This window comes from Diadema antillarum, unplaced genomic scaffold, assembly GCF_040938485.1.
Source record: "Diadema antillarum isolate AM-2024a unplaced genomic scaffold, OU_Dant_1.0 seq00000633_RagTag, whole genome shotgun sequence".
Classification (NCBI taxonomy): Eukaryota; Metazoa; Echinodermata; class Echinoidea; order Diadematoida; family Diadematidae; genus Diadema; species Diadema antillarum.
This window is the reverse complement of record NW_027271550.1, coordinates 987,222-1,011,787: the sequence shown is the minus strand read 5'-3', so window position 1 is coordinate 1,011,787 and position 24,566 is coordinate 987,222. Positions and strand designations below refer to the sequence as shown.

General features: G+C 39.0%; 2 protein-coding genes across 2 annotated transcripts; one reads left to right on the top strand and one right to left on the bottom strand.

The window, feature by feature from the left end:
* Window positions 1-2,895: 2,895 nt before the first annotated feature.
* Window positions 2,896-12,700, bottom strand: LOC139736190 (serine--tRNA ligase, mitochondrial-like). Its single transcript, XM_071646924.1, has 11 exons — window positions 12,338-12,700; window positions 11,738-11,824; window positions 11,130-11,243; window positions 9,711-9,829; window positions 9,131-9,287; window positions 7,256-7,367; window positions 6,305-6,438; window positions 5,289-5,401; window positions 4,831-4,924; window positions 4,030-4,125; window positions 2,896-3,063 (listed from the first exon to the last, which is right to left on the bottom strand). The coding sequence occupies exons 1-11, from the start codon at window positions 12,698-12,700 to the stop codon at window positions 2,896-2,898; spliced, it is 1,557 nt and encodes a 518-aa protein (XP_071503025.1).
* Window positions 12,701-13,952: 1,252 nt separating this feature from the next.
* On the top strand, window positions 13,953-20,585 carry LOC139736216 (DNA-directed RNA polymerase III subunit RPC6-like). Its single transcript, XM_071646950.1, has 8 exons — window positions 13,953-13,980; window positions 15,302-15,419; window positions 15,979-16,046; window positions 16,473-16,653; window positions 17,452-17,595; window positions 18,492-18,599; window positions 19,065-19,256; window positions 20,508-20,585. The coding sequence occupies exons 1-8, from the start codon at window positions 13,964-13,966 to the stop codon at window positions 20,583-20,585; spliced, it is 906 nt and encodes a 301-aa protein (XP_071503051.1). The 5' UTR covers window positions 13,953-13,963.
* The last annotated feature ends 3,981 nt before the right edge of the window (window positions 20,586-24,566 follow it).

The following is a 24,566-nucleotide window of genomic DNA, read 5'->3' as shown; positions in this document are numbered from 1 at the left end:
AGACCATACTGGCTAAGCTTGTTTACGCACGTCCACATCTACTTATGAATACTGTAGAGAGCCAATCCATCCGCAAGGGGACCACTCGTCAGAAATCTAGCGCGATGGACTTAACCACTTCAAAAATGTTGAATTCTAACTTACTAGTCCGCAGAGTTGGTAAGTTTTTTTCATGCAGTGTATAACTAGTATCATTCTTATTTGCTAGTAAGTTGAAAATTCACACTTTCTTTGGCACTTCATATTTTCTCTGGTCCCCCAATCGCGAATTTAACAACTCGCGAAAATGTGTGACAGCGGCAATTCGCGAAAATTTATGTACGCGAAAATTATAGCGTATACAGTAGACAAAGAAGTACATGTGACTGTCGATGTGCCTGTATTAGCATTCAGAGTTGTTCACAGGGTAAATGCCACTCCACTGGAGCTCTTAACATCTTGACCCAAATTCCCGGAGTTAGTTTTGATTTAACCCATGGGTTATGCAAATTTTGTCAGCATAAATGTGCATGATAGATCATGCTGGCCAAAAGACATCCAATGAATGTGTATCGATACGCGCATGTAAAAGGTATGCCAATTTCGCGCTTTGCTTTTGTCTGTGGACTGAATTTAAGCTACAATGGATTAGATTTTAACTACGGTCGTGAATTCGGGCTCTTGAGTATAGTAATATTAATGATCGCTAGATGTCAGTTCTGAATAATAGAACAGTGTAATTATAGACCTTCTTACTGCTTCTACAGATGTGATTTACAAGATACATATTGGTATTTTCAATACAGCTCAATAAATGGAAATGCACAAGACAAGCTATGCCAGGAAATATTGTCATTTTTATTTCCTTGTGACTATGCTTATGCGAGTCACCTTACAATTTTGACAGATGTGAGATAAACATTGCACAATCATAATATGCAAAGAGAGACGAGAAGAGAGGGTAAAGAATGGTAAAGCCGTGAGGTTCCTCTTGCTTATACAATTGTATGTATATGTGATGCTTGAGAGAGGCAAGTACTGTAGGTAGAAAGCAAAAAGAAAAAATGTATAGAAACACACCAGTGAGGTACAAACTGTATGTTTAGAAACAAAATGGGACTAGATTGAGTCTACGGTATATCAAATATCTTCTTACACTGTATGTCTTCTCTGATGCTTTTCACCGATTACTGCTGTATTCAATGTATAGCCAAACCTGCCGTAACGGCCAGCTATAGCAGCCACTAAGACAATCCCCCTAAGACTTGAGAAAAGCTATGTGCATAATGGCCACCAATTTTGTATTGTACGTTTAAACTCAAGTAAAAGTGGATATTGTTGCATGAGTAATTTTTTATAGGAAGCAAAAGTATTTGCGTGCTTTCATCTTCGTGCTAGGTGCATGTGGCAAGAAAAGCACTAAAACTCCACGCTGCAAAAATGTCCATTTTTATTACAGTACAGTTGTACTACTGAATCAATATCGCCAGCACTGATAGACAGAGCCTCGTTTTTCTTGAACATCTTTTTGTAGAAAAGTGTGACGAGGCTCTTTTTAATTTCTAAAAAAAACAACACACTCTTCACTTTCAAGAACTTTTGAAAAGATGATGCTAATGCTTTGCAAGTTAGTGCATGTACTTGTCATGAATAGAACATGTTGAAAGAGTGTGCAAAATTTCAGCTTAATCTGATAATCCCTTCACTGTGGTTGCTATAGAGTTTCATATCCTGATTTTTGTTCCATTCACTGTACACAGCACAGCTTGGTGAGATTAAGTGCTTGAATAGACCCTAAACTTTTAAAGCCTCATATCACAGTACCCTTTCTTTCCATTATTTGGATCATTCAGGATAGTCCATTTACATTGAGTTATGCATCATTCCAAAGTTTAGAATCTGCTCTTTCAGAATCTGCCCTTAGTTAAAACTCCATGTCTGGCAACTTTTTGGTGGTTTTGTGATGCTGGGTCAATTTGACACTGCCCTGCAGAGCTAACTGCCAACCCTGAAATGGCTGTAAATTCTGGCTAATGAGTCGACAGCCTCTTTGACACGGGTATTAAAAGATTGTGACTGATGTGTAGAATGCTCCAGTTATTGAAAAAATAGCTCACCTCAGGTGCTTGGTTGAGCAGTAGAGATGTGGTTGAGTGATGATGAAATCAGATTTCCTCTACCCTACTTTGCCATACAGAAGCAAGGCACAAATATGTTTTGTCTATCATCATCAACATTTAAAGTCCAATAAAGTCTATATACTGTACCTTCCTTTCACTTATATCGGGGTTTCTCTTGAGGTGAGGAAGGGAGAAAGTTCCTGAAAAATTTTTCTGGGCTCTTACAAATATGCCAAAATGAATCTCTCATTTACAATGACATCAGCGTGATATGACATCTTGACGAGTCACATTAACAGTAGAATTGAATGATTCTGCTCAAGGTTTGTCAGTGGATTTACTATGCTAAGTCCAATCTTAAACGTTAATGATTCCGGTCTAGATTATCTGCCATCCTTATGCAAAGGAAGGGCAATTATGTTGATGATGATGATGATGACGACGACGACGATGACGACGACGACGACGACGACGATGATGATAAAACAGCATTTATATAGCACCATTTATCTGTAGAAGCATTCAAAGGTGCCAGGCTCCCACAATGTGTCACATATCACTCACGAATCTGCTGAAAAAGTTAAGTCTTCAGTTCAGATTTGAAGGTATTGAGGTTGTAACAATTCAAAAGCGGAACTGGTAACGAGTTCCACAGATGTGGTGTTACAGAAGAGAAGAAGTTGGATTCAAGAGCAAGCGTAATTCTGAAGCGACAGGTCCAATATCTACTATGCATGGGAGGGACGCATGCTAGAAGATGGTTCATATTCTCCACTATTGTGCTAGCACGGGGTTTTTACAATCTAGTGAAGTGAACGAGGCCAGATGCAGGCTGCGTGATCAGCGACATCCCATCCATGAAGGGCTGAAGCGGTTCTGGGATGCGAATGCTTCCGTCCCGTTGCTGAAAATTCTCCAGGATGGCAATGATCATCCTGGGCACTGCGCACGCTGTACCATTTAGCTAGAACACAAGAAAGTTAGGGAGAAAGTGGCATATAGACTGTAAAATCACTGAAATATACATTAGAGTGAAAAAAAAATTGCAGAGTATCCCTAATAAAAACTAGAAATACCACTTTGCCACACAACTGAAGTGTATCAACTAGGTTGTTAAACTATAGGGGTTTAGAGTACACCATGATTGACCTGCAAACCAAAGAAAAAAAAGTAAACAAATGCGTCCGGTTCAGTGTTAACAAGTCAGCAGCCTAAATATGACCTTCGACCCTATAAAAGATGGAACAATGATGACAGCATCCCCCAAATCAATAGGGGTCTAAAATTGACCATCATACACTTGAGTACAAAATTTCAAAAATGTCTGTCACAAAATGCTTCCTGTAGAGTATGGTGCACAGAAGACATCCACTAAAATATGACCTTTGATCCTACGTATAAAAGGTGGAATATTGGGGGCAGCATCATCATCAAATACAATGAGAGGTTAAAGTTTTACCATGATGAACAGTCCCCATATGAGTTTTGAAGAAAATTGATGAATAAAATAATGAGCATGGTAGAGCGCACACACAAAATATAACACGGTGGCTACCTTTGACCCTGTAAAAGGCAGGATACTAAGTATTGGGGGCAGCATCACCAAAACTTACAGGGGTTCAGATTGACCAAGATAGACCTCTGTACAAAACCTGAACACAATCTGTCAAGAAATATGGCTAGTAGAGTTCACACACGCAGACCATAAAAAAAGTCACCATTTTTGTGTACAAAGACTGAACAAGCAAGGGCACTTAATGTGAGCCTATTAAACAATTATTGCAGACCATGTAAGAAACACCGGGAATAAATTTTGTTGAGTAAATTTTGCTTCATGAAAAGTGTCCTTCAATATTTTGTCTTGACTAGAAAAGGAAGAGAGAGAAACAGGACAGACAGATGAATCCAAAAAAAAAAAGTGTGGACTCACAGTGTGCGCGTATTTTGCAACCTCCTGTTCCTCTGGCCTGTACTTGATTTTAAGCCGCCTGCTCTGGAAATCTGTGCAATTGGATGCACTGGAAATCTGTAGAGGAATCACATATACGGATGTTATTGCTTATGCCACATTCGATCAATTACTCCACAGATTGCTTGTAGATTTGTAGAACTGATTGTGGTTCTTGAGCAGACAAACCAATAATGCAGTATTTTGAGGAAAAAAAAAACAGCACTAGATACTGCCCCCCCCCCCCCAAGCATCTCTGTATAACCCATGCTGTCATACTTTCAGAGAAGCATCACTTGGCTCCTTCACTACACATACAGACCATCAGTCACTTAACCAATCAAGCAAACACTGATTGCTCATACATCATCCAAAACACTGGATTTTTCATTTTGACCTTTATCCAATTCAAATGTGGCACAGGCCCCCGTCTTATAAAGACTTGTGATTGATTCAAATCAATCGCAACTTTACGACTGAATGTAAATCCATCTTATAAAAAAGTTATGATTGAAATTAAGACAGAGAACTGCAATCAATCAATCACGGGTTGCGATTGATAGCAGCTTTCAAGATATTTGTGATTGATTGATTTCTATCGTAAGTTTTATAAGACAGGGCCCAGGGCCCCATTTCATAAAAATAGAATAGCAATTGCCATATAGTAACAACAAGAAATCAGGTTCGTGACTGGCTGTTGCTATTTGAAGTTGCCATTCCAGCAACAGTTGCTATCCTAGCATCTTTTATGAAATGGGTCCCTGGTGGGATCTTTGGTCTTACCTCTCCGTAGGAGTTTCTGTGGGGCATCCAGGCTTCAATGTCAAACTTCCTGTATGCTGGAGCCCCCAGATCATGGGCTGGCATGTCTAGAATCCTACAGAACAATGGAAATGAGTCAGGAAACAAACAGAGAGATGAAATGACTACTTTATCATTGTTAATGACAGCACTTTTTTCTCTGTTTTTTTTTTTTGGGGGGGGGGGTTGGAGAGGGGAAAGTTTATTAGCACATTATCAATTCTCACTTTCATCATAATAATTATCTTCATTATTGTTATTATCACAAACACCTGATTTCTAGGATATGCAAAAACAACAACAACAAAACAATATGACTGAGATGACTTATCAATTTCCTTTTCACTTTGACTTTAGTCTTGGGTCAAAGACAAGTAATATATAATGGCTGGGATATGTCACTGCAGATATTATAATGGAAAAAATAACTTGATTCTCACTGGAAGTGCAAACCGAGCTCCTTGAAGAGCGCCCTCTGGATACCAACAAGCTCCCAGAACATATCTTCGCTCTCCTTCCCTGTCTCATTGGCTACCACACTGAACATCTCCACCTACACAGAAAGGATTAAGAAAAAAAGTTAACAGTAACTGCATTGACCCGTTGAGGACGAGTCCCGAGTATACTCGGGCAGGTGTCTATGGGAAATGCATATTGTATCAAAACCAAACCGTCCTCAATGGGTTAAAATCAATAAACTACAAATGCTGTGACTCAGGGTCATGTGTACTATTACAGTCTATGCATAACTATTCGTCAACAGTATGCCATATTAAAGATTTGACGAAATAAAGTATATTGTAGCTACAAAGACATCAGCAGGTGGACAGGCTTACTTTCTTTTTGCAGTGCTTATGACACATTCTAATTGCATTTTTTGTCAATTCAGCTGCACATAAAATCTACTACCTCAGTCTGCAGAGCCTTGGACTAGACTACTGCACTATGCATTTACAACTTACTGCGGTCCATGGACCAAGACACATCGCTTCTGGAGCACGAATCAGTTGGCTAGCTGTTTGTCTATGGATTCTGGCACATTTAGGGGAAAAAAAAAGACCAGTGCCAAGCCTTGGTGACAGGCTAGGCATGAAAAGCAGTAATTCCTATAAGCATAACATGGAAGAATATGCCACAATAGGGAATTTCTGCACTCTACAGAAACAATTTTTTTAAATTAAAGAGCACTTAGCTGCTTATGAGAGATATTGAAACGTGTGCAGTAATACCCTCATCCACTACACTTCTAGCAAGTGAAGTTCACTGCAAGTGGCCCAGAGTAAAAACATCTATCACTCAAAAAGTCCCACTTTAACAGTGCATCTGCAGCTAGGTCTCTTACAATTTTCTAAACCCTTTCTGTGCAGGGGACTTTGGACAGTGTGTACAATGTTATTGGGTGTCTGTGCCATTTGGCACTCACAAAGCACATAAAGGGTTAATGAAGGCATCCTACCTTAGTGAATTGGTGGACTCGATACAGGCCCCTTGCCTCAGCACTGTGAGCAGTCTCTGCCCGGAAGCAACGACTCACAGCGCACATTCGCTTTGGAAGTTCACTCATCTCCAGGGTCTTGTTCAGAAAATATCCTGTTGTTGGAGATGCACAAAGGCCATCGATGTCAACGTCTTCCACATAGCACAGATTCAATTGTACAACAGAGAACTATGAATGATTTTCCAGAGTTTTCTCCTTTTTAATTCATTGTTTTCCATAGTTCAAATAAACATTCTCTGCAAATTACCTCATTGCTTGCCAAGTGCTAATACAGGAGGTATTATTTACACAGTGTAGGTAATGAGGGCCCCATTTTATCAAAAGATATAATCAATCATAAATTTCCTTACCACACAAGCTGCCACAGACTTACCATAGAAATCATCTATATAATCAATTATAACTCTTCATAAAACAGGGCCCAGATCTTAAGTGTGTTTGACTGTATTTTTTCTACATTACTGGTCTATTTTAAGGGAACTCATATTGTTTTGTCCCACCAATCATAATACTATGAAGATTGTGAGAGAAGTAACCAGTGAGAAACTAGTAACTTTTAGGCAGTACAGTATCTCAGTGGAATAAATCAAGCAACCCCAAACAGCCAGTCATGACTGCACAACTCTTCTTTATAATTATGTCATCTTCATTTTCTATTAAGAGTTTATGACTTTAATGCATACATACGTCCGTTTAGTCAGATATGCAGGGCTGAAAATGGAGCACGAAAGAGAAAACTGGATTAAACTTTCACTGTCAGAACTAAGGAATGAGACACACAATTGGTTGATTACAGAGCACATGGAGGAAATCCTAGCAACTTTGAATACACTGTACATGAAGCAACAAGAATGCAATAGATGACAATAAAACTCAATGTAAATATTACAGGTGAGTCATTCACAATACCTGCTATTCCGACTTCAGCTGTCCCGGCTAAGCAGTAGTCGCTGTCTTGGTGTGCAGGTGAGACACGATACACTTGAGTGTGAAGGCCTTTGGTTCTCATTCCACAACCCTCCTGCAGTCAGGAAGAGTCAAAAATAAACTAGAAATGTCGCTATGGCGACTGATGCCTCCGCTATAATGCATGATTCTCCCAATAGGTGTATAGTACAATGTCTTCACAATGTGTGATGACAGTTTCACATTACTGGCAAAATATTGAAATGACAGGTTTGTCAGAAATATCTTGAATGTTCACTTTCCTTGAACTGGGTATTAGTATGCTATAATTGTCTTAGAGTGCAGGTACACATATTGGGAATTGAGAATTTTTATTTGACTTCTGACGGACCCTTTTATAAGTTTATGCATTGAGTAATTTCCAAGGTATGAAGAAAGAGTGTAATTACAGTACAAAATAGTTTTTGGTGGTTTTTTTTGGGAGGGGGGGGGGGCATTGAAACCTGGCCTTTGACCCTTAACCTTTGACCTTTGACCTTCTGGCAGGAATTTTCCCGGAGAATCTCCATTAGGTAATGCATGTATATATTAAGTTTTAAAACTAATAATGCAAGCATTGCATATACTAGTATATGAGGGAAATAGTAAAATTTTGAGGAGTTGACCTTGACCTTTGACCCCCCTGACTATTGACCCACGACCCCTCAATTCCCTAGATAATCCCTGCCAGTCAGTAAATGCGTATGCACCAAGTTCCATGAAGATACATTGAACCATTTGCGAGAAAAGTGATATTGCAACATTTTCACCTAACCTTTGACCTTTTGACCTTTGACCTTATGACATGAAACTCTCTCTGGAGAATCTTTATGCAGTAGTACATGTCTACACTAAGTTTCAAGAAAATACCTTAGGGCATTGCATAGATATAAGGGAAATAGCAACATTTTTAGCATTTGACCTTGACCTTTTGACCTTTGACCTCTTGCCAATGTCACTAAAATCTACTCAACTAATTGTCCCATCATACATCATCCTTGGACCAAGTTTGGTGAAAGCTGCTTCATCCAGTTTTGAGTTATCACATAAACAGATAAATTTTAGGATTTGACCTTGATCTTTGACCTTTGACCTCTATACCAATTCACTAAAAAACTTATCAAGTAATTGCACCATCATACATCATCCTCCGACAAAGTTTGGTGAAATTTGCTCGATCCAGTCTTGAGTTATCGCGTAAACGGATACAATTTCATGATTTGACCTTGACCTTTGACCTTTGGCCGATTTCACCCAAAATCTTATCAAATAATTGCCCCATCATACTTTATACTTGGACCAAGTTTAGTTAAATTCCAGTCAATATTACTCAAGTTATCACGTAAACGAAAGCGGACGGACGTACGTACGTACGGACGGACAACCCGAAAACATAATGCCTCCGGCACCACTTCGTGGCGGAGGCATAAAAAGAAAGTCATGCTGTTCTCATAATTTGTATTATTTAGTTTCATCATCTGGATATGGAATATCAGCAACCACTGAAGCTTAACGGTGAGAAAAACAGGAATACATGTGAAATTCTCCCAACCTAAAGTCCTTGGATGGTGGAAATCCTGGTCTTTACTATGACCCCAAGGACCATGCCTATTCAAATGAAGGCAACATCTACAATGCAGTTAAGATGTTTGTGACTTGCACTCTAAAACATAATGATACGTATCCACATTCTCTCATGACTATCAACAGTCGATATGAATCCAAACATAATATTGCAGACATTTTGTTGAAAATATTCTTTTCTTGGGAATCTCCTGGAAATTTCTGACGCATCATCAAAAACAAAACTTCAATAGCATATACATCAGGAATACTCACAAAAACAACTGGCTTCACAACATCTGGAACCTTCAAGACTGTGAATCCATGTCGGTGGACCAACCTGTCAACTGTAAATCTTACGAGGGCGTCCTCCAGCATTGCCCCCGCACCTTTCAGGTAATATGATCTGTGCCCTGTCACATGGCCAAGATTTCTGTCAGGAACAATAATAGGAAACAATACTTTTTCTCCTTTTTTTATGCACTATCACAGTGATTGTTACAAAAGAATCAGTTCTGGGTTATTACTTTTTAATGTAATCAGACTTTTGTTCCTTGTTCCAATACTTGATTACATGTCATGTATGCACATAATAATTCTTTATTTCTAATGATGATATACTTTGAGTACTTTAAGGGCCCTGTTTGAATTTTGGCATGCCTTTGGAGAGATTTTTAATTGGGGGGGGGGGGGGGTGAAGAATCAGTGCCCTTTACATTGAAGGAAGAACGGACCAAAGTGACTATTCCCAATTATGGCAAATGCAATATCAAATTTCATTTATTGGAAGCCATTATTCTTTATTTCACTTTCGCATAAATGTATACAGGCTTTTCTGCAATGGATGCCAACTTACTTCAGTCGCAGTATGTCCAAATTCTCACCGAGTTCGACGTGACCCTTCATAGGGAAGTCAAACGTTCTCTTCTGGTTGATTTCTTCAATCAGCACAGGCTCTGCATCCTCTGAAAGAGGCTGATTTTGATAATGATATGAAAGTTTGCATTTCCACTTTAATAATTAGTTAGCTTCAATGTAAAATATACTGGGACTACATTGATTGGTGGAGAAAAAAAGAGTAACCAGTCACCAGTTATTATTATACATGGCCTACTCTAACACTTCAAATGACTCTGCAGTTACCTTACTGATTTGTAGTTCCATCTTATCATTTGATTCCTAACCTAAAAAAAAAAAAAAAACGCTCACAAATATTTAGAATTACTTTTTTAAATACTACAGCATGTACAAACTGCTTCATCACACTATACAATGTCATAAATTTGACCACGACAAATGGCATATCCTTTATCATTCTCCAGATTTTGTCAGAGTTAGCTTCTGTCAAAATTTGACTAAATGTAATAAAATCTTTATCAGAAAAAAAAAATCTCAACGATGGTACCTTGACATCTCACTTTTACCAAGTCTATTTAAATAAGACGGAACAAATTTCCTTGCTCTATCATGATTTAACTCAATACCGGTACCATGCTTGCCTGGATTACACAAAATGAATCCTGAATCACGTCTTGACATGTGAAATTCCTCAATTCCTTACTCCTCATCACGTATGCTTTTGCAATTTTTGCAATCAATTCATTTCACGGCAGTATGGAGAGTGTTATACACACATGCAAGATTGAATGGACATTCTCCAAAACTATATTGCCTGAGGAAAATTTACTGTGCTAAATGTTCAAGCTCACACTTTGTAACACCCTTAATTCAACTGGTCAACGAGTTCACAGATTTAGTCTGCAGAAATCGATCCATGAACTCAAGTCTGCTGCACACTATACGACTTGTGACTATATGAATGACAGACTTTGGATCTGAAATAAACAAGCCTGTTTATTCTGTGGATATTGTGATTTATTTCAGATCCAAAGTCTGTCAGTCGTATGTAAGGTCATGAGCGGTATAGTGTGCGGCGGGCTTGACATGTACCTGGTATGTTCTTGTTGCTTGTTCATCAGGAAAGTTGGTTGGTGCTATCCTTAGCTTTAAATCAACATCTCAATCTACAGTCATTGCGCAGTGAAACTATCATGTGGAAATTTTGTGGTGTGGAAATTTTCATTAATTTTGTGTTCAACGGAACTGTCACAACAATAATGACACATGGACCTTTTGGAGATATCATCAAAGTTGCACAAAAGTAATCTCTTCAGCAAAAAGTATTTCAACAAAACAAAGTTCACTGAAAATGACCAAGAGTGAGAGATAAACTGCGCGGAAGTTTCCATCGTTGCGGTACATGTATATATCTTACCACATCTGGATGGGTGGAATTTGGAATGGCCACAGCCAGTTGGTAGAAATCGCTCTCAGCATCCTGCAGGAGTGCATGTTGCTCTTTGAGTTGTCCCTCTTTTTCACATGTATCCTACAGATGCAGAATTCAGTAATAAGAGGTATGGGGAAGACAGAGGTCAATATGGAGGGTTCAGTCTTGGCTGCATACAATAGGAATATCTATCAATTTGAAAAAAATGGCAGCTGAGTTTCACTACTAGTATTGTGGAATATAGTGGACAGCAATTTGGACTTTTAAAAATTTTGACACATGCTATCTATTACACAGACTTTCTGGTGATTGCCATAAGTCTTTGTGATGTTTCATTATCCTGAGAATAATCATCTCCCTCACAAAGTTTATCTCTGACAACCCAATTCTAGTACATTTAAACCAAATTTAAACCAAATTCTCATCAAACTTCCAACCAAATAGGCAACAGTGACTCATTGTAAAATGAAAGAGCAGCGGAATAAAAAACACTAGGTGAAACAGAACTCGTCACTGCACATAATTATGGGCTTGTATAATGCAACCATACCGAGGCACTGAATATCATCTTACTGCTATAATCCACAGCTTACCTGCTCTTCACTTTGGCGATCTTTGATATCTTTCTGGAGCTGAGAAACCTTTGTCTGAATGCCTTGAAGGAGATGCAACTTTGCCATCTGCAACCAAAGGAAACGAGATACAGAAGCAGTCAATTGAAGAATTGCATAGTAATCTAATACCAAATATACTGGTATAACAACAAATATAAATGAGGGTATTTCTACTCAATTAGGAGACCTTTGAACCTACACGAACACATTCTGATTAACTAACACAGGATTATTGTGTTTGCTTTAATCTTGGTTTTGCAGAGACGCCCATATGAATGAATATCGTTGTTCACAGAGCATATTCCAAGATTTTCCTGTTTTGTAATGACATGTGTTTGTTGAACACATATATCTATATCTATATACTTACAACTCTTCCTGTTGATGATGGTACATATATGACAAACATAGGGCAGGTCATAGTATGCTTTCATCTTAGTGACAGGCTATTCAGACCAGCTGGCAAACATTCACACGCTAACACATGATAAAAAAAAAAGGTGCCCTGGTTAAAAGTGTCATATATCAAAGTTATGCACGTATAAGTTATAAAGCCCTTCATAAGCTATAATTACTCACAACTTCACTGATGTCCACTGTGCCCTTTCTATGCTTGATGCTGGCTGCAATGAGTTGGGCTTTTTGTCCAATATGTGCCAAATCTATGTCAGGCTTGAAGTCTGCCGAGTAAATCCAGTCTCTTCTCTCTGATGCGTCATTTGATATCAATCTCCTTGACAACCGCTGGTAGGTGGGAGGTCCACGGCAGAGGCTGCAACCTCCTCCTGCCAGCTTGCCCACTCCTCCAGTTGATGCTGCTGAGGTCAATGCATTCTTCCGCAAAAATGCAATGGGAATGCTCCGGGAGGACTGCTGGAAGAATTTCCTGAGATGTGACAATCTCCAGCACAGATGTAACTTATTCTCACAGAGTGTAGCCATCTATGGTGCAGAGAGAGGACATTCATTAAATCAGTGATAAGTAAATTCATATGCAAAGATGTTTCTAATTGTACAATTTGTAGTCAAGTTGTGGGAAAGCACATTATATTCTAAAATGACAGAATTGTAATTACCATAAGAATGTCTTGAAGTGTAACTAGTATATCCTGGTACCGGTATTAGACATCTGTGTGTCCCAGCCCAGTCAAGCATAATTAATATGCAAGGTGATAAAAACATGGCCATGACCTCAACACTGTCGTACATTCTCCAGTCATTTGAGCTTTCTGTTCTGAATTAACATGACCTCCTCCTTTCTACATATGAATTAATTTCTGTTTCTCGCTTTTAAGGGATGGTATCGGAACCGGTGTCTACTATATAGATCTCTTAAGTTAGTGTTGGTTGAGGTGAAAAATCAGCTTTTCACGTTCTGCAAGATAGGCCCTATTTCAAAACCATTCCATGAAATGTTAAAGAACATACAATTGAAAGTTTATAATTTGATGAAAATCGGGTTTGAAATGACTGAGATATCCACAAAAAAAAGGTAAAACAAAGAGTTGTGGCATGTGCTGTCACATTTTATTGAAGAGGTTTCTCTTCATCTCACAAAACAAACACAGTTCAGTGGTGTGACACACACACACAAGAGTTTGAAACCTGCATCTCCATCCAAACCAACACTGTTTTTGGAAGTACCGTGACTCGTACTCATCTACAGGCCCATAGACAAGAACATCTACGACTTGAAGGAGACACATTCATTCACATTGCTGGCAGAAGCATAAAGGGAATAGTGCTCATGTACACAGTCCCACACGTTCTACTTCACGTTGGTTCTCACTAGGCTGTTCTTGAACTGCTGGTTCCACAGTTATTGTTGTCTTCAGCGCAGATCTCAGGTAAACTACAAATCCGGTAAATATAGTGTTTCATCAAATCACTTACCCTGGAATGTCAGATGCAGTTCTATTTTCACGTTTCCGTGAGAAAACGGACTATAAGTATAACTCGTAAACTCTATGTTGCAATGACCCGGCGCGCCCCGCTAGCAGCAGCATGCATGCAGCGGATTGCAGCGCAGCAGCATCCGGCCCGCCGCCCGCGGGGGCGGCCTGAGGGCTCGCGCTCGAGGCACTACGATGTTGCAATCCGCATCGGCGCATGGGATGTATGCAGAAACACGCCGTCGAATTTGTCAATCTAATATTTTAATCGACACTGAGTTTCCTGATCAAGGATACGAAAATGGCCGATGCAATGAATCTCGAAGAAAGGTAAGCACTCGGCACTCAATGATGGATAACTTAAATTATGTTATTTCAGTGTAGTGCTGAAAGAAGAAGATCCTGCTTGCGTGTGTCGAGTGTGAACATCTCAAGAGCTAACTATAACAGTCCCGGTAATTGCAATTTACGTTGGGAGCCGGTAGATTGGTTGTGCCACTGCATTCTTCTTCTTCTTCTTCTCTATAAGTACAGGCCACCGTCGGGTGTATTTTCGTACTGTTGTGCTGTGCAGGCATATGTACAGTGTCTGGATTAAGAAAAATCTACATGGAACGTACTATGTGCGGCTAAAAAACAGGCATCCGTGTCTTAACGGAGCTGGGTCTTGAGTACCTCTCTCTTAAAGCTTGACAGAGAGGTACAGGAGACGGTGGCCTGGGGTAATGAGTTCCAAGGCCTGGCTGCATCTGGGAAGAAGCTTCTTTGTAGGACTTGTGTTCTTGCGAATGGTACTTGGAGTTTCTGGTCGTGTCCCCTGTTTGAAAGAGGTAGCGATGGGGTCAGAACTGTTGCGGGGACGGATATCATGGAGTTCTTAATGCAGTAAATCATTGCAACCTTTGCCTGTGCTCTTCTTTCTTGCAGGGATGGCCATTGAAGTTTTTGAAGCATGGCTGTGACACTTCTATCATTGACTCTTTGGACCTTAGCATTTGCGCGTAGTGGCATTGCATTGCTGATAGGTCTACCAAGTCATAGAATGTGGAGTGAACCTGTGCCACAGATTAATCGAAGATTTGTTTAAAGTTTTTGAAAAATTCCATTACACTATCTATAGATCTATTAGTATTAGGCCTACATTTGGCAAGCCACACATTACAGTCAAACGTTTGTGGCCATGTGGATATCTGATTAACTTTATTCCTGAAGTTCTGCTGGACCATGGCAAACTGTCAAAATTGTGCAATATATTTGTATTTTCAAACACGTATAAAGTCACTCCAGTGAAGGTGAACAATGACAATTTATAAGACGTGTTAATTCAGACGTGGATATAGATAGTGTAAATTATTGATAGACCTAGTTCTATCTAAGTCCGAATCAGAAATATTTTAAGTCCTCATCACAGACATGATGTCACTCAGTCAGTAGATGTTAACTGATTTTGTGATACCTGTGCAGGACAATTCTTCAGAAATTGCTGTCTTGCCATTCTGAGCTTTAAGCTTGAATAATGACATTTCAAAGTAAGACAAATAAGCCTGTGACGTTTCTACTTTGATAACATTGAGTACTGGTAACATTCTTTTTGTTTCCTATGCACTGTGAATGTCTTTTTCAAATTATCTTCTTTTCTGGGAATTTACAGAATCCTGGAACTGTGCAAACAGGATGCCAATGGAATTCCAGACTCTGCCCTACAGAAGCAACTGCCCAACATAGATACACAGCAGAGAGTGACGGCAGTAAATAGGCTACTGTCATCAGTGAGTAAAAACACTGCTGTATTGCCTCTACCTTGTCTACTTTTTGATACCATAAATAGAATGCTGGTAACAATTGTTGATATTCAGCAGGCCTACTCATTAAAAGAAAAAAAATCATCTCTCACCCTGTATTGTCACTTTAGATAATGCAGTCTTTGGGATGTTGTATATTTTTAAATAAGCAGTAACTCATTTCAAAGCAAATGACAGCATCATAAACATGAACAAAGTAAACAAAAAATTAGTGTGGATGACAACTGAAAAAAAAACAAAAAACAAAAAAAAACCTGCTTATCAGGAATTGTAGAGCCTGAACTTCAACCGTCCAAATTATGGTGAAGTTTGATAGTCTTATTGTTTGTTTCTTTGTTAATAAATGTATGCATTACATATATATATATTTTTTTTTTCATTTCATTTCATTCTTTCTTTTTGCCTAGATCAACCCACCTTCACACAATTGATGCATTACAAACCATTTAATTCACATTTCTGACATTACATATTATGCTTCAATGAACATCTTGCTGTTGTCAATATGGTTGTGTTTTTATCACAGGGCAAAATAGATCTGGTGAAAACAAGTTCTGAACTTCTGTATAGACTGAAGGACCCAGCCTCTGTAAGGTAAGAGTTGAAGCGTGTCCCAACAATAGTGCAGTAGAAAATCACAAGGAGTATGTCACTGACAAACTTAAGTATACACAGGGTGCAAAACCCATTGTGACCAGAAGCAACCACATCAGGTAGTTAAAAATTCACAAAGAGGACATTTTGTTCACCTGATTTGAATTATGATAATTGTAAACAAAAACGAACAAACCAAAACCCAGGTACATTTTCATATCTTTTTCTGATGTGAGCTACCCATGTGGGATTGTAATAAATACTTGTTACTGGTGTAATGAGCTCTTATTTGTTATGTTTCTATACTTAGAATTGCCATTGCTCTCAATAGGATTATCAATTTTCTGTTTCCTGTGGAATGGCACATTACATCATCACCTCACCTCAGCTTCCTCTGCTTTGTCCCTCCCCGTTGTGTGGCCATAGTAAAATCAAGGGAGCTGACAACCAGGAGAGGCTTGTGTACCAGATCATAGAGCAATCCGGCAACAAGGGAATATGGACACGAGACATCCGACTGAAGAGCAGCCTTCAGCTCACTCAGCTGAACAAGATCCTCCGCAATCTGGAGAGCAGGAAACTGATCAAAGCGGTCAAGCCTGTTGGTGTGAGTCTGCCAAATTCGTCTCCTTTGTGCTACTGTTTGCTACAGGACCGATTGCTTTGTTTTCTTTGAGCTTGCTTTTTGTTAGCTTACAGTATACAGAAATTAGCATTGATGCATCGGTGCAAATATGGGATTCACCTTGTATCGTGGTTGGAGATTTCTATTTTTTTTTTTGTACGTATTTTGTTTGCATTTCTATTTGGTTTTGTTGACCCCTTTTGTGTGCTGTGAAATTATGTTGCTCTTTTGTGTGCACTGTGTTTGAAATCTGATGCTGGCAGAGCATGGGTTTAAATTGCCAAATGCACCATTTGATCATTCAATGACACATCTAAAAGTATTATTTTAAAAGTGGTAACTGTAACCATGTTGTAATAGCAACAACAAAAGAAAAAAAAGAAAAAAAAAAGAAAAATATGCAGAACACTGAGCTCTACTACATGAGGTGAATACTAGGTAGCTAATTACCCAGCAAGGAGTAGCAAGAACCCTAGTTATCTCAAGAAGTGAATGGGGAGGGAAAGATGATCATTTATCTTAGCTTGTTGTTTCACCTTTACTTCATTTTCAACTATGTCAAGAAGTGAGGACTTGGAGGGAATAGACAAATCACTAGAATCCATATTTAATCTTCCCTCAATCTCCTGGGTGTAGAATTGATGTGCAGAAGACTGCGTATTGACTGTGATCCTTTTGTATTTTCTCTTTTTATCATCATTATTATTATTTTGTAGTGCTTTTATGAAGATGACTACTGAAATGTAATTCTTGAACTGGTTGTATTTCATTTGGGAACAGGCTACAAGAAAGAAGGCCTACATGCTGTTTAATCTAGAACCTGATCCCTCAGTCACTGGAGGCACATGGTACAGCGATCAGGAGTTTGAGTCAGAGTTTGTCGAAGTCCTGAATCAGCAGTGCTTCAAATTTCTCCTTCAAAAGGTAAGGTTACTAAAAACACATTGCTCATGCCTACCATTTGGATGTTGTCTGATTGAGCAATAGTTTTGGTTTCCAAGGGGAACTGAATTATGGCATCAAAGTCAGTCACTGATGGTAATTAGATAAGATGACGTTGTAGTCCTGAAATTATGCCATGCCACTCCCTACTAAAACCTGGTGGACCCCATATAAAGCTTTTAAAACTTGAGAATCTTGTTGAGAACAGGCTAACTGGTCTGTGCCTGTCATTATAAACATTCCATGTTTGCCACATAGAAATGTTTTCTACAATGTCCTGCAAACTGGTAGAAGAATTCGATGGTAGGTGGAAAACTAATGTGGACATTGACTGTAACTTCATGGGGAGGAGCGATTCACAAGATTTGAAGAGTGTCTTTAAATTGCATGCTTTAAAGGAAAGTGTATTTTGACTAATATTCATAATGTGAATATACATGCTGTATGTATATGATATAAGACGCCCCCTTCTTTTAGAAAGCTTACCATCTATCTCAGGTGAAGGTAATACTCTATTTTGTCACGAAACACATGAGACACATGAGAGAGAATTTGACAGAGCTGGTTTGCTCTGGAACATCATGGTGTTCCATCACTGGCATCACATGTCGTCAGCGCAGGGATGCCAGTATTCAGGCAAAAGCCTGAACTGAGGCCCTTGAAATGTCAAAGTGAAGGCCCTTTCACGCACAAAGTGGCTTCATGTAGATATGTGTCGGGCCACCTCTTTCATCCTTTGTCATCCCTTTTTGGTATCCCTTTACTTCTTGAACAAGTAAACAAAGTTCAGGCCATGTATGGCGTTCTGCTTTCATTCCAAGACCAAAGTTCACTTTGTAAACATTGATATTATTGCAACATCATCTCTCCAATATTAGGTGGAGAATGCTGCCGGATCACATGCAGACCCGTTGCTAAGGAGAAACCAGTCTTATGCATCGTCAGAAGAAGTCTGGAAATTCATCACAGAGCTGAGGATAAGCAAGGTAAAGCAATGATAATAAATATGATGACACATATCACGATGAGGATAAAGTGATACAGTCAAACCTGCCTTAGCAGCCACTTATCTAAAGTGACCACCTGTCATATATGCCACTAAAAATATTCCCCACAGGAGAAAAACCATGTTAGGAACCCTGTCTGTAGTAGCCAGCTGTCTATAATCACTTGGCCCCTATTTCTGTTTCCCCTCATCCATACCTTGCAAATGCATCATTCCTTGTTTGTTTGTTTTTGTTTTGTTTTTGCATAATCAAGGTCACTTAATTAAGTGTCTTCATATTTGCGTGCAGTGCATTCGAAAACAAAGGAAAAATGCATGCTTATGCCCTGTCTCTTTGCTTAGAATGTAATTTATATTTTGTGATCTTATACTGACGTCTCACTAGTTGCATTGCTCAGTGTGTGACCAGTCTTCTCATTATGAATGATTTCAACCCCTTACTCAGGTTGACCTGTCTGTTGAAGATATCACCACCATCCTGAACACTCTGATCTACGATGGTAAAGTTGAGATGACCGTCAGCGTCGGAGCGGGGTCATCCTCCTCCACTTCAAGTGACCAGGTCAAAGTCTATCGTGCCATCCAACCGCTGACCAAGCCCACTGGACTGATGAAGTCACCTTGTGGAGTTTGTCCTGTAAGTTCTATGGCACTGATATTTAGGAAATTTTGTGTACATTTCAATTGGAAAATCAAGATGATCACGCAAGTCTCCAGGTGGACGATTCTGATTGGCTTATAGCAGTACCTCTCTTGTGCATGTACTGCATTTGATGAAAAGTGATATGTGTATTACTTCGTTAAAGTAAGAATGTTTTGCAGCATGAAATTTTCACCAATTGGAGCCAATGGCCTTTTTTGAGGCATGAAATTTTAGCGAATTGCTACTGGCGTTCAATGCATGCGTGTAGTTTAGACAAGAACTTTCACTTGCATTTAAATTTTGGGAATCTTGCCTCTCGCGATATTCAAGAAATTAAAGGGCACGCAAAAATGTCTGGTTTTACAGTTTGTGCGGTATTCTTTGTATTGTGAATACCCTATAACAATGACCAAAGAAGAGTGGTAACCATTTTGTTTAGTCATAGTTGTATGTGAATAACTTATACCCCTTTCTTGGCAGGACAGGCATAAAAATTCAGGATGAAGCCATCATAACTGAGAATGTTAACTTGTTGAAAACGAGCTGATTTTAGCTGTAATGCCCATTTCCCACAGACACCTGCCCAAGTGTGTACTCGGGACTAGTCGTCAACAGGGTCAGAAGGATATGATTTTTCTTGAGCTGAATATGGTGTAGATGTTTCCCATCACATAACCATGTCTCATAGGGCTTAATTGTTATAATGGGAAAATCAGAAAAATAACAGACCGATGATAGAACCTGATATCTTCAGTATAGTGTGTGTTGTAGTTTGTGCTTGGTTTATTGAAGCAAACACTGTAAGACTGATGCCAAGAAAGTTTATAATCAACACTTTTAGCAAATGCAAAAGAAGAGGTGATGACTGCCTTTTTCTGCAGTAATTCTGAAAATGATTTGTTCATTTTAGTGCTACTCAAATTTTTCCCTGTATGTCCAACAAGCCTTCATTTTACCCAGTTTTCTGCTAACTGCTACCTCTTAGTGTCTCTCTTCAGTAGCCATCTGTTTATTACTCTGTAAGAGTATTTGAATGAAGTTAATTTGTGTGTCATTCCCTTATTCTTGTTTTTATCCAGGGTGCTCAAGACAAATTGATGATTGTATCTTGTCATAGTGCTATGCTTTGATTATGGCAGTATGATTTCAGTAGACACCACCTTTACTGAATCATTCAGGGATAAATAACAGGCGGTTTAAAAAAGAAATCTTTTATTTCCCACCATTAATCCTGCTGCATGTCAGGTCTTCAACCAGTGCTACGAGGGAGGGGCAATATCACCAGCCACGTGTATCTATATGAAGGAATGGATGGATTACTGACAGTGGCTCTCAGACATCGCCTTCATGGGATGTTCCCAGGGAATGGACACACACGCTCACAAACGAACAAACAAACAAACAGTGCTGACACCCTGGGACATGATTCCATGACATGTTGACTCACAGATGCTTTACCAACCAAGGATACAGCGATGCACAATGATGGATTCAGTCATGAATTAATAGGTTACGAGGCAGAGATTACAGCCTACACTTTTGGCTGGATGAAATTGAATACACCTAGTAGGCCTGGACGTACAAAGAAAAGGCAGAGGTTTTGTATTCAGACTTCTCCCCGAGTGGTAAGCAGCGGTACCAGAAACTTGAATACGGGGATTTAACTACATGTGAGTATGAGTGCCACAGATATGACTTTCCCTAGTGCAAAGTCTTCAGACATTTTACCCCTGGTACCTGAAGACTGGGCAGCATGGGGATACCATGAGGTGGCAAGGCTGGCCCTGTTCGGATGTATTCAAGAACCCCCAAAACGGATTGTGTACAGCTTTATCATCTCTGAAACTTTTTGTCAGTGATTTACACCGACAACTGTTAAAAGCTACTGAAATCCTTGCGTCTGATTGGCTGATAGCAAATTTGTCGGTGAAAACCTCCGACGAACTCGTTGATGAAACGCCCCCCTGATCTCTCTGTAAGTACACACAAGGTTGAAGGATCTTGACTTGGAGTCGACTGTTGCATATGAGTGTACGCTTTGTTGCACATTTTCAATGACTGGTGCTATTCGTGGTATTTTGCTGCCCTCTGATGGGCAGTGTGGCCGCCCGTAAATACCCATGCTACTGCATTTTCAAAGTTTGTATCCATTGTAATGGAAGAAAAGAAGATTTGCTTGATGATGGACATACTTATAACAGATTATTTTATTTCTGTGTTTGATTGCTTTCAGTCAGGTTTCCTGCATCCAAGATGCCACATGTATGTGTTTTCAATGTGTGCATATACAGTGTAGTAATATACATGTGCATAATTGTTGAAGAAATTCTGAAAAGTTCTATAGATTTGGAAATGATCCTGATGGCCTTTACTCACTGGCAAGAATTCAGCATAGCTCCATCAGTTGACTGCGATTGGGCTCTCCCATGAGGTCCACCAATTTCCCAGGGTTAAGCTTAGCCCTGTTCCAATTCTCACTGGCTATTTTGGGGAAAGTGGGTTAATCCTAACGACACACTGGGACTATCTGAGCAGATTGATGAAAAAACAACAACAAGAACACAATAAAAACTAAAAACAAGAATGAGAAAAGAGCTCAAAGGTGTTCTGTCGGGCAGGGAGTTCAAGAAATGGGCAACATGCCAGTACAGACATATGAGCTGTTTGAAATAACAGCAGACAATCTGGAGGCAATTAAGGCACCCTTATCATTTGGTGAGCTTTGGTAGGTCTGATTTAGTGTGAAATTACCATTCTTCATGTGAGTATGTGTACAGAAGACGATATCATTTGTTGTAAATCATTCACCAGAAGTGGATGGATTGATACAATTTAAGAGGAAGAGAATAAATGAATATCTCATGTCATACTTGCATAGACAAACAAGGGTATATCTTGCTAAATAGTTCAGACCCGATACACGACTTGAGTGGTACTTAAACTTGGGAAACGTATCTTGCGGATGTTCAGAATTCTGTATTTTCAGGGGAAGAAGAATATTCCTGTACCCTTATATTCCACGTACACTATGCCACTTGTGTAGACAGAAGCAAAATTTGTGAACAGTATAATACACCACAGTGAGAGAATATTTGTGTGTACTTCTTTAACCATTTGCAGTTGTTTCATAATGTCAGGATAATCTTTCAGAACTGCTCAGAACTGATGTTGGCAGTGTGATGATTCAGAAAATCATGAACAGCTATGATACATAGAGAAATTGCTACGCTTTTATGGTCATAAAATATGATTATGGTCTTCTTTTGTGCATTACTTATCATTATTTACTGCAGAGTAAAACTGAAGTTATCAATTACCCATTACTCTGTGATGGAAAAAGTGAAGAGAAATTACAGCTTAAAGCAGAACAAATATTTATTTGATTGGATATTTGATTATTGTGTTGATTTGATGATGATGATGATGATGATGATGATGATGAACGGCATTTATCATAGCACAATTTATCTGTAGAAACTTTCAAAGGCACCCCAATTTCTTTCATGTTATTTTTTTGCCATTCTAACACTAAACTCTAAACAATTCTTTCCTGCATTCTAACACGTTTTTTAGTTAATTTGATCGAGAGACATAGTAAAATAATTCCTCAGATACACACTGCGTGATACACACTGCGTGATACACACTGCGTGATACACACTGCGTGTTTGTGCAAATAATATCTGTGTAGCTGTCATTTTCCTCTCGCAAAAATTGGTTTGTGGTCAGTCCATTCCAACGTGCCTGGAAAATCTCCACCCTACGACCAAAAAACAAAAACAAAACAAAAACAAAAACAAAACAAAACACAACTAAACCAAACTAAACAGAAACACCCAGAACAATTACTAACTGCAGCCTAAACCCAAGGCTAGTCATGCCTGGACAATTACGACGGAGGACAGTGGATGCCCTGGACAAGTACATGTACCAGACAAGAAAATTCCCAGGAGAGTTATCCTTTTTCTTACCGTTTAAAGGATGACTACAAGATGCCCATAGGTATTATTATAATTAATGACAAAACAAGGATTGTCATACTCTGTTAAATACAATCCAGAATAGTCGTCCTATGGACAATGCCTACCAGCTAATCACTACACTCATTTAAGCTATTAAAGGTCAATCTCTTTTTGTGTTCCTGAAAGTGGGGATATATAATATAGTGGGGAGGCTCCTCTCTTGTAAGAGTCTATGGTTTACAGTCTTGAAGGGGCAGATACATTTGTTTGTTTGTTTGCTTGCTTGCTTTTTTGGGGGAAGGGGTGGCAGATGATTAAAACATCAATGTTGTCTATGGGAGATGTGAACTTATTACCAGAACATGCGGTAAGCATGACTTAATTAGGAAACAACATTAATTTTGTGGAAAGTTTATGAGACTTTTTATCTTTAAGAGTGACAGTCCATTATATAAGCATTGCCAAAAAGTTCAGTGTGGATTGCACCCAGTGGCCATTGTGGTTATGGAGTGGTTCGACCTACTTATTACATAAGCTAAGTTTCTTCCTGTACCTGGGCTGGTCTGTACGTAGATTATGGAGATGCTCAATTTTGTTTGTGTTTGGCACATGTTTTTTTTTTGTGTGTGTGTATGTGTGTGTGTGTGTGTGTGTGTGTTTGTACGTGTGTGTGTATTCATGTGGGTTTTGCATCTTTGTCAGTAAGGTCGAGGTAAAAAGTAGAAGAAACCGTGTACATATGCTGTGGCAGTAGGGTTGTTTTTTGTTTTTTTTTGTTTTTTTTTTTTGTTTGTTTGTTTTTGTTTTTTCAAGTCTACACGCGCGGCACTTCAAAATCCGTAATGGTTCCTCTGTAGTATCCGAATATATTGTTACTTCTTCCATTCTGTTTGTTTTATTTTCCGTGGGCATTAAAGGTGAATGAACCCAAATACACATGTGCATTGAGTGGATACAGCAATACGTACATTAGCAGAACATAGCAGTGAAAGTTTGACGAAAATCGGACAACCTGTTTCAAAGTTATGCATTTTTAAAGATTCGGTGCAGCCATTGCTGGATGAGAAGACTGCTACAGTTTGTAACGTCATACATGTGAAACGAAAACATCGAAAACGACATAAGGACAATGTAAAGAGAATTTCACAAAATTTCATCTTTTTTAAAATGAAAAGTACACATTCCTTTGACTCGTTACTGACATAATAAAGTAAGGGTAATGTAATTCTCCTTGCTTTCTGAAAGAGGTAAGTCAAATGCTCTTTAATTGTGCTAGAAAAGTGAATATATGCTGAATTTTCTTTGTATTTTCTTTAATTGTTCATACGTGACGTCACAAAAC